This window comes from Pteropus alecto, unplaced genomic scaffold (assembly GCF_000325575.1).
Source record: "Pteropus alecto unplaced genomic scaffold, ASM32557v1 scaffold22, whole genome shotgun sequence".
Lineage (NCBI taxonomy): Eukaryota > Metazoa > Chordata > Mammalia > Chiroptera > Pteropodidae > Pteropus > Pteropus alecto.
Window position 1 is genome coordinate 13799971 of NW_006434839.1, and position 14823 is coordinate 13814793.

Sequence of the window (14823 nt, forward strand, 5' to 3'; positions counted from 1 at the left end):
GAGAGGGCCTGGGAGATGCGTACGGTGAGGAGCCAGGCGTTCCTCTTTGCCAGACTTTGGTCCTAAGGTTGGCTCCCCCGTCGTACCCCTCCTGCTGTTTCTGCTCCTGCATCCGCTTCTGCCTCTGTTTATCCATATTTCTCGTCAACAGGCTCGTCATGCTCATCCTTGGTCCTGGGAGCTCGAAATGGTAACCCAGCCTGAGCAGCGTGGTGTTCTCCTTCAGCAGCTTGACGATCTCCATCTCCACCTGGCTGCCCATGATGTGCCTCTGGTTGTGGAAGCGCAGCTCGGTGAGCGCCGTGTTGCTCTGCAGCGCCCTCATGATGGCCAGGATGCCCTTGCCCGTGACGAAGTTGGACTCGATGTTGACGCTGGTGATGTGCTCGTTGACTCTGAGCATGTCGGCGATGGCCAGGGCCGCGCTGTCGTCGGCGCGCGTGTTGGCCAGGCTGAAGGTCTTCACCGCCGTGTTGCCTTTGAGGGCCTCCGCGAAGCGGGCGAGGGTCGGCGACGTGATGTTCTCGATGTTGTTCAGATTCACTTCTGTGGTGTCGGGGTCGTTGTTCTTGATCTTTTCTAGAGCGTCCTCAATCACCGTGGGGTTTCCGCAAGGGTGGATGGCAGCCGGCGACTCTGTGTTCCTTCCGCTGTGGCCATTGGTCAAATTTATGTTTTCTATTTGACTCTTAAACGTCTTTGGCCTCGAGTTGTCACAACTGACACTATCATAATTGACAGTTCCGTTAATACCTTGCTCGCTGTCCGTCGCAATTTCCTCTTCCTCGCTGGCCTCGTCCTCGCTGGCCTCTTCCTCGCTGGCCTCCTGCTCCTCCTCCTCCTCCTCCTCCTCCGTGTACACCTCCTCGGAAACCTCACTGTTACTTTCGGTGAAGATAAGCTCTTCTTCACTCTCCTCTTTGTCTTCTTCTGCAACCTGAAGAGTGTGGTATCATCGTTAAAGTCTGTCGCTCTTAAGCACACTTTTTAATTGTACAGAAGTAACAGGGTTTTATGTCGTATACCTCAAAACTAACACAATGTTAGTTACATGTCAATTATATCTCAATAGATTTGAAAAAGAAAAGTAACGCATGGCAAATTATAGAAAAATATATAAGGAAAAAAGTGAATCTCCCGCGTGACCAAGGTTAACTTTTCATTGCATAACTTTCAACGGCTTTTTCTGCAAGTATTTCTTTTGTTTTCTTCAGAATAAATATCCAGAATTCAATGTGTTGAATTAAAATTTGCTATCATTTTGCCACTTTGAACAAACAAATTGGAACCTCAGCTTTGGAAAACCCTGGATGGATTTTTATTCTCTTAACTATCTAGTCTGAACTACTCGACTCCTAGTGTACTTACGACTTAGCAAATTCAACCCTCCCTTCTGGAATCACCCCTCCGACCTTGCTTCTTTCTCCATCCCAAACAAACAGATGACAACAAAAATATACAATATGTTAATAGGTTCCCTTTTTTAATGTTCAAAACTCTCCCCCGAATTTGTCTCCTATAGTAGATGCTGCAGGAGCCAAATGCTCTCTGCCCGAGCCTGTCTCAGTACAGATAGAGGCAGGGGTGTCTTTTGCTCCTCCAAGATTTATCCACGTCTGGGGTGGAGTTTGGCACAGGGTCTTGGAGACCCCACACCACCTGCGAGCTGAGCTGCTGCTGTGCCTGTCTTGCTCTGCTCTGGGGAAGGAAGCTGAGGGGACAGAGATGCTCTTCAGGCCAGCAGCAGGCCAAAACCCAGCTCTATGCCGAAAAACATTCAGGTCGCCCTTTTCAGCAAATAGGCTTGAAATCTCACTCCAGCACAGGGTTAAATGAGAGCTAGACTGCAGGAAAAGGTAATCACCCCTGGCTCTAACTAGATTCTAACTGTAACGCGGAATAGCTTAGAACAGTAGAAAATCTTGAAGCAAGCCATTGCCTCACCCTGACAGTCTTAAATTATTTAGCTTGTATCAATAATGAAAGACTTTCAGGCAAACACAATTTCATTCTCTCTGTCTTTCCTGTTTACAGGACTCTGTACTAAGAAGCCCAACTGACTACTTCTTTCTTTTCTTTTTGCTATTTTTTTTCTTTTTTCTCTTTCTGATAAAAAAAAAATGGAAATTGCTGACAGAGTTTGATTTTCCCTAATGCTATCTTTTTAGTCCTTTCTCTTTATCTGTCTCTCCCTGTCCCCAAAGCCTTGATTCTTCCCCCTACTTCGGCAACTTTTTTTTTTTTTTGACCCTGAGGGCTCCTGCTGCCTGGGGCATGTGGAATGAGCTTTGGAAAACACTGTGCTTGTCTCTAGGTTTGTTTGCCCAGTTGCTATCACAAAATAGGCTCCAGTTATCCACTTGTTTGGAGTGGCAGGCACCAAGTGATGGCCTGGGGAAGGGGTCAGCCACTCCTGGGATGGCTTGTCCAGTCTTAATTTACTCCTTCAGGATCAGGAGGGAGAGGACACTGTGTGTGTGTGTGTGTGTGTGTGTGTCTGTGTGTGTGTGTGTGTGTGTGTAGCTATTTCCATATTTGGAGGAAAGAAGCCTGTCTCAAAACCCAAGGTATACTGCCTTTGATACTACCATTAAATTTTACCCCCTTTGGATTTTAAAAGACCTTTAGGCTTTATCTGCAAGGATGTTTTCCCTTCAACAATGACCTGAAGAGATAATATGTGAAACTTTTATCCAGAAATGGGTTATTATGTAATATCTAAATGCCACTTCCAAAAAGCTTTCTTTGACACCCCCTCAAATAATCCTTTTGATGCATTCTCACAGCTTCTACTTTTCCCAATAAAGTACCTGTTTTAATGACTTGTCTGTCATTTTTCCCCCCAAGAGACTATTAGCAGGTTGAGGACAGAGATCACGTCTGTTTAGGGGGCCTAGTACAGTGCCCAGCCTGTAGCAGGGGCTCAGTAAATATTTGTAAGGAATGGATGTAAAATGACATGGGCTAACCACTGCCAAGGGCTAGGTCTAGGATAAAAGTCCTGACAGGGTTGGGTGGAGGTAAAGTGACCAGCTGTCCTGGTTTGCCTGGGCCTGAAAGCTATCCCAAGAAACAGGATTTTCAGTTCTAAAATCTAGATAGTCCCAGACAATCCGAGATGGTTGGTCACCCAAGGTGGGGGACATCTAAAATAGGAACACCAGAAGGAAGAAAAGTGCCTCGAGAAGGGAGGTGGAAGGACGTAAAAAACAATCTTTGCCTTTTTCTAAATTATTCTGGCACCAGGACACACTACCCTCTTCCAGATCTCCTATCCGCCACTGCTCTGGAGTTACCGTCACCCAACGAGGATGGGGGTGGGAAGGTGGGGAGGGGGCAAGGCGGTGAGCTGTGGGGTGCTGAGGAGAAGGTGAATATTGGTGTACTTAGAAAATAAGGCAACAAATTAGGGTGGCCGACGGTCTCCTGGTCACCTCCCTGTCGTCATTACATAAACAATGAGGCAAGAGGCTTGATTTTAGCTTCTGGTGCTGGTCTACTCATAAAGAGCGTGTTAGTTTTAGACAAGTCACCTCTTGTTTGGGCCTGAGGCGTGGATGTCACAAAGAAACTACAGTATAGTTGAATGGTTCTCAAACTGTGGTATGCGTCACAATCAATCGCAGGGCTTGTGAGATCACAGGATGCTGGGTCTCACTCTGAGTTCCTCATTCAGCAGGTCTGGGGAGCCTGGAATTAGCAGTTCTAAGAAGTCCCCAGGAGATGCTGGTGGTTGGGCACCACATTTTGAGAATCATGGTCTTCGTGCCAACAGAGCTTGGTTTGAATTTCAGCTCTACTTTAAAACCGTTAACCTCAAATGCATTTTTTAACCCCTCCTAGTCTCGATTCTCACATGCAACAGGTAAGAATTCAATGAAATAGTGTGTGATCTCATTGACACCTATGCCCGAGACCCAGCAGATACTGAAGCTAGGGGACGCTAGATCCCCCTGGAGCCATTTAATGTAGCTTAAGTTTGTGTGAGCCCAGGGGGGCAGAGGCTGTCATTCAACAGGAGTTGAACGTGATTTTCAAAAGCCTTTATACAGCCAGTAGCCTGATAACAAAGGCCCCCATCTCCTTCTCATGGTCCATACTGCACTGGTCTTCACTTATGCTGCCGCCCCCCGCTTCTCACTCATAAGCTGCTTTGAGCTTTTTCCTGTGATGGGAATGGGTCTATAGCCTCCACCAGCAAGCTTCTGCTCAGCACTCCTGTGACTACAGACACAGCTGGTGGCGGGGAAAGTGTAGTGGGATAAAAGTAAACTAGCGGAGAAAGGAATCAAAGTCCGTCAACACGGCAGCCTCTCTGATTGAGCTGATAAGCCGTTGGCAGGAATCAAAAAGAACCTTTGGCAGGGTCAGGTGGTTTTCATCGACAGCTCACGACAGGCTTTGCCCTTTGTTTCCCACCCATCTCTAGACATTATGACATTAAAATGCTTTTGTTGGGTTATTGTTACAATGGCTGTCTGTTCTGGATCTTCTGAAAAATGTTTAATTTTTTTATTGAGCAAATTTCTTAATAACTAATAAAAAGTTCAGACTTTATATATTTTATCAGGTTTTTGACACACATTCTCACATCAGGAAAAAGAAAGAAAGAGAGAGAGAGAGCAAGGAAGGAAGGAAGGAAGGAAGGAAGGAAGGAAGGAAGGAAGGAAGGAAGGAAAGAAGGAAGAAACTCTAAAAATCATGGTTGTGGAGGAACTGACTGGCCCAAATCCTAGCCTGTCATCATGTTCTTCCGCATCCCCTCCCCCTCGAGCCCTTCCATGCAGCCAGCCACCGTGGCCTTGGCAGACCCGGCCTGATCCCAGTGACCCTTCCTGTGATGATTGACATGAACAAAGCTCACACATATCTTGCTACAAATGTGGTCCACACACCCTATCATCAAGATCATCTAACAGTGCCTAGATTAGTACTGTGGAAGTCTTACCATTGGCTTCCGGCCATTATGATTTTAGATGATGCCAGTAGAGCACAGAGGTCTTAAACTATTGCTCCTGACCTACGTTCTTCCAACAAATTCAGAAATTTGTTATATTAACATTCTTATTGCTATTACTATTTTCCCAGAGATTAGTCTTTTGAACTTCCTTTTGGTGATGATTTATTTGGCAAATTTAAAGTGACTGTTTACTGGGCAGAGAACAAGAGCTTAATAGATGTGAGCTCTCATCTAAGTACATTTCGGGGTCCCAGAATCACCATTGTAAAGTAGGAAGGACTCTTAGAGATCGTCTACACAGGTATGCTTAACCTGGATCCCCAGGTGGGTTTAGGATGCGTATCATCATTTTGAAATTCTATGTAAGAGTTTGCATATGTATGCACAAGCACATATACATTTTCTTAAGAAGAAGGTCCATAACTTACCAATATCTTAAAGGGAATTTTTAAACACACACACACACACACACACACACACACACACACACACACACACACACCAACAACAACAACACTGGCTCCTTTTCCCTCAATGTACAGATAGGAAAGAGAACCTTGCAGAAGTGACTATCTGTTAAGGTCTAACAACATAGGGACAGAGCAGAGACTAGAAATAAGGTCCCCTGACTCTCAGGCCCATGTATTTCCCACCACCCCACACTTCTTGGTGTTGGAATAAAAGAATTCTTTTACCGTAGCCGCCATCACAGTCAAAGTAACCAGAGTACCCACTTTTGTCTCTATAAACTTACTTAACTACCATACACACACACACACACACACACACACACACACACACCCGTCAGAAACATGCTATGCCACATCCCCTACTTAGAACTTGTTAGGCTTATATTTAACAAAATATTTAAACCAATGCCTTCCTTGTGAATTATTTTCCACTTGAAGATTCTGTCTTTAGTCAATTATAGAAGCCCAGATAACAATTTTACATATTATGATCCTTTGGGTAGCCATAGCAGTTACATGACTATTTCCGCCTGAGAAAATTTTCAGTTTCAGGTTATAATAAAAGTGATGAGGACTGCAAAGTTAGTGATCACAGGTTCCTAGGTTTGGGGTGGGGTGGGGAGGGGCCGGAAGTAGCCAAAGAAAAGTCCCCGGAGCCTACCTTTCCACACTCCCCCAGCCTCTCCTTCTCCAGGAGTTTTTGAGACTCCTTTTCCCAATAGGCCATCAGTGCCTCTCTGCTGAATGTCCCCGTGGGGGTTTTCTCGGTCAGACTCTTTTGTCTTAGCCCCACGGGAAGGTTGCGATCAGGTTCAATGTCTTCCAGCTCCCTCTCTAGCTCCTTCAGCTCCTCAGCTGACAGGGAAGCGAGGAGTTCATCCTCATCGATGGATTCATATTTGCTAAGTCCTCTCCGGTAGCCGAAGGTAGACATGGTCCCTGCTTTGTCAGACCTGCAGGGAGCTTAAAGAACCAAGTATTCAAGGCAGCCAGAAGCAGGCAGGGAGGTGAGTGTGCAGGCTGGTCAGCAACTGGTGCTAGGAGTGGCTGCGATAGCCTTTTAAGAGTGGTGATACAGGGCTGTGACAATGCAGAGAGGAGTGAAAGCATAGGCTGTTTTAAGCATCAGACGTCAGCTAGACATTTGAACACAAAGAATGTCACATCGGTGGTGGATGGAAGTCTCGGAACCAGGAGAAATCATTAACACACTGGCCAGGGACAGATTTAGCTGAGCCTGATAGCTCATAAGGACAGGCAGAGAGTGTTTCAGATAGGGAGAAACACAGTTTTTACTTTGTGTTCAAACAACAGGAGAATAAAATTTATTTTGAAAATGACTCGCTACCACCACTGTGGCCATGAAAAGATTCTTTCAGTATAATCTTAGAGGTTGAGAAATGATTATACTTCACTCTGTGAGTAGTTATTCAGGTTCTCCTCAAAACATATCGTGGGTGGCATTGATGGGAACAGAAGGCTATAATAATAGAGTACTTATATCTTTTATTGTATTTTGCAGTTTACAAAGCACTTTAATATAAATTTCCTAATCATAACAAGTTCCGTGACATGACTAACACTATCCTCTTTTACAGATTTTGGCAACCAAGGCTCTGAGAGATTAAGTGAAAATTTTGAAATCGGACAGCCAGAAGAAGTGCAGAAATGGCTTCCTCCACTACACAAAATGGCTTCCTTCTCCTCACCCATGAGTATTTAGTGAACAACTAGATTTGTGAATAAAACTTCAAAAAGGTAGATAATAAGACTGGATGTGATTTATTAAGAACTGACACTGGGCCAGCCTAGTGCTAAGCATTTTGTATATTTTTATCTCTTTTAATCCTACAGTTCTGTAGGGTATATATTATTACCCATGTTTTACTAATATGAACTCAGAGAGGTAAAGTAACTAGCCCAAGGCCACAGAGCTAAGAAGTGGTGGAGCTAGAATTTGAACCCGAATTAGTTTCTGGGCTGAAAACTGAAAAGATGCTAAGTTGAAATTACGTGTACATATTCTTATGAATGTGATAAAATATATACATAGTTTATAGAACTTCATAAATGTATCATTTCAGCATACAGATAAAAATCTGTTAAAATGTATAGGCATTGAAGTATACATTTATCAATATCTGTATAATATACTATATTTTGTTTATACATTCAGAAGTTGGTCAACATTTGGATTCTTTCCAGGTTTGGGTTGTTATAAATAACACTGCTATGAACATTTACATGTGATTCTTTGGGTGGCCATGTGTTTTCATTTCTCTTCGGTAGAGACGTACTAGTGGAATTGCTGAGTTATATGGTAAAATTACATTTACCTTTCCAAAAAACTGACAACTATTTTCAAAATGGCTGCACCAATTTACATTCCCATCAGTGATGATGAAAGTTCCAGTTTCTTCAAATCTTAATTTGTTATTGCTTATCTTTCTGATTATTGGTATCTCACTGTAGCTTTAATTTTCATTCCTCTAATAATTTGCCATCTTATAGCTACTTTGGTAAAATATTTATTCAAATATTATGCTCATTTTAAAATTGGGTTGTCTTCTTATTGGGTTGCAAAAATTCTTTATGCATTGTGGACTTTATCAGATGTATTATTTGCAGATATCATCTCCCGTTCTGTGGCTTGTCTATTGGTGTCTTACGAAGAGCAAATGTTTTCAATTTTGATAAAGTTCAATTTATCAAGTTTTTTTTTTTCTATTTCTTAAGCTTTCAGTGTTATAACTAAGAAATCTTTTCCTAGCTCTAGGTCAGAAAGAATTACTCCTATGTTTTCTTCTAAGAGTTTTTTAATTTTAGGTTTTTATATTTAGATCTATTACCCGTTTTAACTTAATATTTACATAAGTGTAAGGTAGAGTCTAAGTTCATCTTTTTGCATGCAGATATCCAAGTGTCTTAACATCTTTTTTTGTAAAGACCATGCTTTCTCCTACTGTATTATATTGATGCTTTTGTGGAAAATTAATTGTCCATAAACGTAAAGGTTTCTTTATGGACACTCAAATCTGTTCTATGGAACTATGTGTGTATTTTCTTATGCTAATACCACGTGGTCTTAATTACTATAGCTCTGTAGCACATTTTGAAGTTGAGAAGTGTAAGTCCTCCAACTTTTTCCTTTTGCAAGAATGTTTTGGCTATTATTATCTTAAGTCATTATGGTAGTCTGCCTCCAAAAATAGCTATGACTCTTTTCAATGATACTAATGAGAAAGATGATTATAAAATTAGAAATGATGAGTTCATTGTTTTGGTTTTTTTTTAATGGCTTGTTGTGTGTACTTTTATGTAGACTCAATGGTAACACATCTTTTTTATGTGAAAGTGAGTTAGGTTTTTGGAAATGACATCAAATCATTATAGCCAAATCTGCTGAATATAATGAGTTATTTAGCGGAATAATAACATTTTAGGTAAAACAATGAATGGTAATTATAACTATATAAAAACCTAAGTTATTTTTCTAAGTAAGATTATGCATGAAAATGATAGCACAAATTTGTTTTTCCAACAATTATGCATTGATCTATATGATATGTTGACCACTACGCAAATTTAGGGTTATAAAATTATGTACAAAAAGTAGTGGGATTGTGTTTTACTCTCCTCTATTTCTCTTTCTCTCATATGTAATTCTTCTGTAACATTTTAATATTTTTATTTGATAATTTATTAAACACATACTACATGTCAGATTCTAATTTAGGTGCTGGGGTTAGAGCAGTAAAGAAAACAAAGTCCCTTCCTTCATGGAGCTTACATACTAGTTGTAGGAGACAGACGATGTATAGCAAGTAAATACAAAGCATATCAGACAGAAGCTCTATGGAGAGAAATAGATGAGGGTAAGAAGGAAGAAAGGAGAAGGGAAGAAAGGAGATAATATTTCCTGTAGGGAAGATGAGTGCAGATTATAAACTACCCATTTAGTGTGATTATAAAATAATTTCTCAGATATTCTTGGAATCACAGATTCTTAGTTTTCAAAGGCACTTTGAAATACATGAATTCTATCTTTATCACTCCTATAAGTGGTCACCTACTTTTTACTTGAACATTTTCAGTGAAAAATATACATTATCAAAAATTATTTCTCTGTAGGATGGCTCAAATCATTAGAAAAATCTTCTTTCTATTGTGCTGAAATTGATCCCTTGCAAAGCCAGCCCATATATTTTAGTTTTCTCATTGGAACAACCCAGAATAAATATAGTGTCGTGTGAGTTTCTTCTCACAAATCTTGGGTGGCCCACAAATGACTCTGAAAATGACTCTAAAAGAGGAGACATTACAGTGTTTTGCTCTGTGGCAGTATCATGAGGGAAAAAAGAAAATGGCCCCTCAAAGACACTACCTTAAGAGTAATGGTCATTTAGATATCTTAGTATATGTTACAAATAACTCTGATTACGATAATAATCATAACTCATGGGTGATCTTAGCTCACTGGATCCCCCTTTAAGTATTCTGCACACTTTAAGTCCATTGAGTGAGCAAACACCAGCACCTGACCTTGGCAAGACTTAAGTATGATGCATAAGTTAGGTTTCCTTGCAATCTTGTGTACATTGAAGAGGAAAAAAATTAATCATATCTATTCCAAGCATCGGCATTTTCTATTTTGGGATATTTTATTTGATCACATTGTTTTTGAGTAGAATTGCTTTTAGAGTCAACAACACTATAAGACTTTTCAAGGTTAGCATCTTTTGTTAAACAAAATCTCTATCTTGGGAAGAATTATTTTCATGATTCTTAATTGGCAATCAGATATATACTATTTCCCAATATATTGACAATTTCCTTTTTAGTGAAAACAGAGTTTCTTCTTTCAATCTTCCCTACCCCACTTTGGTTTCCTCTTGAAAATGCTATTATCTGTTTGTGCAGCACACATTGACCAAGTGCCTGTTGTGTGGATAGGTACCGTGTTGGAAACTAGGATTACAAACAGAAAAATAGAAATTGATCTAGTCCCTGCCCTCAGGAGCTCCTACTCCTGGGAGAAAGGCAGACAGCTGACAGTAACACAATGCAGTGACAGCCTGGCCAGTGTGCCAGCAAGAGAGACAAAGAGTGCAGAAGAAGAAGCAAAACAGCCCAAAACAGTGGGTGGAGTCTGAGAAGACACAGAAGCCGATAAAGAGCTTTCCAGGCAGAGAGAGCAGCCTTGCACAAACATACAGGAGTATGAAAACAAAACCAAAAACCGAGTATTATTCAAGGTAGCAGTGGGCAGTAGGCAGAGATAGACAGAAAGTGACCCTGGTTCCTCTACTATTTCAAATAGAATGCTTTGGTATTTTGGTATTTTAACACACCGCCCCCCCCCCTTTTTTTAAGAGCCACCAGCATCATGCCTGGCACATGTCCATGCACATTAAATGTTGCATATTTTTTTATTTGAAGAGTCATGTCACGGAGTTTGGGACTTTATTATCATCTACTGTTAAGTGAAAGTCTCTAACATTATCCCATAGTCACCATCCATGGCCATAGCTTGCCTTCTTAAATGTAGGCACCTGTTAATCCTAGCAAGTGTCAGGATATTAACGAAGACCAAAACTCATCAGCACTTCTAAAAATCGGCAGTACAAGCCCTGCCAGCGGAACTGGTATTTTAATAAATGGTATTTTAGGCAGTGATAGGAGACCTCCTAACTCCAGTTGTCATAACTTCAGCCAGCTCTCTCCGTGGCAGGAGACTCCCCCTGCCTGAAGGTGACTCACTTTGTTTGTGGCTTAGTACTTTAGGCTATTCATGTTTAAAAATGTTAAGAGGCCCTACCAATTGTTTATTTTGCTTTCTTTAATAACTCCTTAATTTTAGGAAGAATTTGATAATTTTGGGAACTGTTTATGTTGCATCATGTTTGTACAGGCATTCCTATTTATAATCACAAAACAGAGTTAAATGAATGTATTTTGTGAATACATTTCTTAAAAGTCTCATTTTCTCTGGTCCTCTGCTCTATTCTACAATAGGCCCTTGTCGCTCACAGCTTCAATATGTGTAATTTCGATAATTAAAAGGACCCCAAATGTCCAAGATTTACCATTATGTGTCATTTTACTGAGCTAAAATTTGTATCCTCAAGCACAAGAATATTTCATGAAACTACTTTAAAAATCTCTATTTGGGTGTCTCACCGGCACCTAAAAGTCAGCCTGCTCCAAGCTAGTAACTTCATTTCCCTCTTTCTGCCTTCACCACCCCAGCCCTGGCTGCCACATTTCTGAAAACAGTATCCTCATTCACCCAGGTGCTGGAGCCTGTGTGTTATCCTTGGCTTCTCTCACTAACGTTGTCATATTCAGTCAAAAGCTCTTGAATCCTACTTCTCGTCTGAGAAATGCCCCTTGTCTCAACTAGAGGCTAAGCTGCTGTCCTGATCTTCTTCAATGACTGCGACATTGACTCCCCGATCCATTGTGGCTGGACATTTTTTCCTATTTTCCCACAATACCGCCAGAGTAACTTTTGGCAAACACAAATCTCATCGAGTCATTCGCCTAACACCCTTAAATGGCTTCCATTGTGCTTGAGATGGAATCTTTAACCATGCCCTCTGGCCCCTTCAAGGGCAGGCCCTGCTCACCTCTCCAGCCTTAACTTGGGTCACTTCCTCCAACTCTCGCACTGGAGCCACGTGGGCTCCTGAACGCCACACTCCCTCCATCCCCAAGCCAGTGCGCATGCTCCTTCCTCTGCCCGGATGCATGTGACTCTCTCATCTTGCTCCAGTCTACAGTAACACTCCCCCAGGTGGGCCTTTCCTGATCCCCAAGGCCAGTTTTGTTCTCCCAGCTCCCACAAAACTCCATTCCATGGCAGTATCTCACTGCTTGTTTTGACTTTGTCTTCACAGGAGAGGCGTTTCTCCAAAGGAAAGGGCCATGTCTTCCCATTCACTGTCCAAGGGCCTAGCACAGTTATTAGGTATCCAGGAATTATATTTTTAAAAAATATCAAAACCAGATGAATTGCACTGTGGGCAGGGGTAGGTCGAGCTTTTATAGAGCCTGAAGATAATATGGTGTTGGAGTCTCTTTAAGAATAATAATATAAATTGTAAATAAAAAAATTAGTTAAGAAAGTGAAACTATTTAAAACAATAATAGAATCACGATAGGCTGCTAGGTCTTCCTTCTGAGATCTTCTTAAGCAGTTTACTAGAAATACTTGTAAAGAAATCCTACCTAATTGTAACTTGGCTTCTCTGCTCCCTCCTCTCCAACACTCCACTATGCCTGGGAACTCCAATACTCACAGAGGAGTTCGGAAGCTCCTGCTTCGCAGTCAATCTTACTTTGAGTGTGGCCCCCAGACTAATGAACAAGCCTAACTGGCCACTACACGTTCATCTTATGATGGCATTTCTGTTCATTTCATGCTTGCCTTTCTTATTTAAATGGTCCCAATTTGCTGATGAGAAAACATGGAAAGCGTAAGCTATGGTTTCATTTGCAAAGTGGGGAAACTGGAAATTCTCTTATTCTCACAAACGTAAAAGCTTTATCTACTGTTAACAAGCTGTTTCTAACTTTTTTTTTTAAGGCTTATATAATCTCTCTCACTGTACAGGTACACTACTAGATCTAACATATTTCCCACTTACACAGGAAGATTTGGGTTTTCAACATTTCCTATGATAGTTTGTCATAAGACTGCTGAACTAAAGTAATGACTCTTAAGGAAGTTAAGCTTCCGACTTCACTGGGTCTGTCTGAGGGAGCTTCTGCTAGCTGGAGAGAGTCCCAGGGGGAATGTCAGGCTGAGGTCAGGCCCTGGACAGACAACAACCAAACAGACCACTGGGATCAGATGAGAACTGGCAATACCTTTATCAAGTCTTCACTCTCAGGCTTGGCAGCCAAGCAAATCTCCCTGCTATGCCAGCTGGTGGTAGTGAGCATGAGTCAAATTTAAAATTATTAGGGCTATTTATAACAACAATTTCTTGTCATCGTATAACATTTAGTTTACAAAATGTTTTTATATACAATGTGCCAAGCAGTCTAACATAGTAATATGCTCTGTCTAATATTTGTGTATAGCCACCACTTACTATGTGTGAGGCAACACTTGATGTAATAGACACTATTTCTCTCCTTTTACAAAGGATGAAAATGGGTTCTGAGGTTCCGAGAGGTTAAAAAAAATCTCTTTAAGTATACCCAGCTAGAAAGTGGTAATTGGAGTCATGTTCTATAGGTCCAAACTGCTTCTCATGAGTTTTACTAGTTTGTCATTTCAAAATGTACCAAAATGAAAGACAGATGGTGTGAAGGACAGATATTTTTAATAGAGCATCTAATGCTTTGCTTATGTTTATTGGGTTCGAATTTCCTTTGTTGAACTAATTCAACCATATAAAAATTAGTCCCATGCAAACAAATAAAAAGATAAACTGATAATTATAGAACTATAAAGATGAAAAAAACATGATTTCTGGAAAAAATTCAAAAGCAAGGAAAGAATAGCTGAATTTCACCAATCAGATCTTTCACCTTATGCTGCTGATCATCAATGTGAAATTCTACTTAAGGAACAGGGAGCAGAGTTGATATATATCATCTGAAGTTCTAAGGAGGAAATGTTACTTAGGGCGTATGGAAGATCTGAGGCGTCCATTCATTTCGGCAACTGGTTTCCTTGTAACCCCGAGTGTTGATATCACAGTTTTGGATCTATTAGCTCACAGTGGTACAAGGAAGAATGTTGTGGAGGGGGAGCAACTAAAACATGGGTCTTTACCCCAGGAAGTTTTCCTCCTCCGGTTCAAGACAACTGTCACGATAGAAAACTCCAAGTCCTTCAGGGGAGAGGGAGCACACAGGGCAGAAAAGCAGAGATCTTGTTGTGAAGAGGGGCTAGAAGGGTAAATTCGATGTCAAAGCACAGGAATATAGGGACTCTGTGTGCCCAATCATGGGACAGACAGTTAGTGCCGGAGAGCTGGGATCTGGTTACTGAGCTTTTCCACTGGCAGATTCATCCTGAGATTTGAAGGCCCTGTCTTTTCTCTCAGACTCGCAGTTCCTCGCTGACCTTTGCTTCTATGGTTGCCCTGTGTTCTTGAAACCCGTAGCCTTTTGAACACTCACTTTCTCTGATTTTTCCTTGGCACTCATTTCTGATTGCAGCCCCCCCCAGCCCCCAACTTCTTGTTTTTCTTTCTTCTGCACCCAGGGAATCAGAGCTGGTTGTCAAGGGTGTTAAAAAAGGCCCGTGCCACTGGTAACATGATTCTTTGCCAATTCATGCCCTTAATAGAACAAGAAACCTTCATTTTTTGCGTTCAATCTGTATGGTTTTGTGTGGTAATAAATAATAATAATATGGGAAAGTCATATTATAGA

General features: G+C 41.2%; 1 protein-coding gene across 1 annotated transcript in view; it reads right to left on the reverse strand.

The window, feature by feature from the left end:
* The window catches only part of LMOD2 (leiomodin 2), a 7444-nt gene extending 1080 nt beyond the window's left edge, over positions 1 to 6364 (reverse strand). Inside the window, exons 1-2 of the mRNA XM_025045857.1 lie at positions 6088 to 6364; positions 14 to 930 (exon numbers count right to left, since the gene is read on the reverse strand). Of these exons, the coding sequence (XP_024901625.1) occupies positions 14 to 930; positions 6088 to 6364 (1194 nt within the window). The remainder of the gene's footprint in view (positions 1 to 13; positions 931 to 6087) is intronic.
* Between the last annotated feature and the right edge of the window lie 8459 nt (positions 6365 to 14823).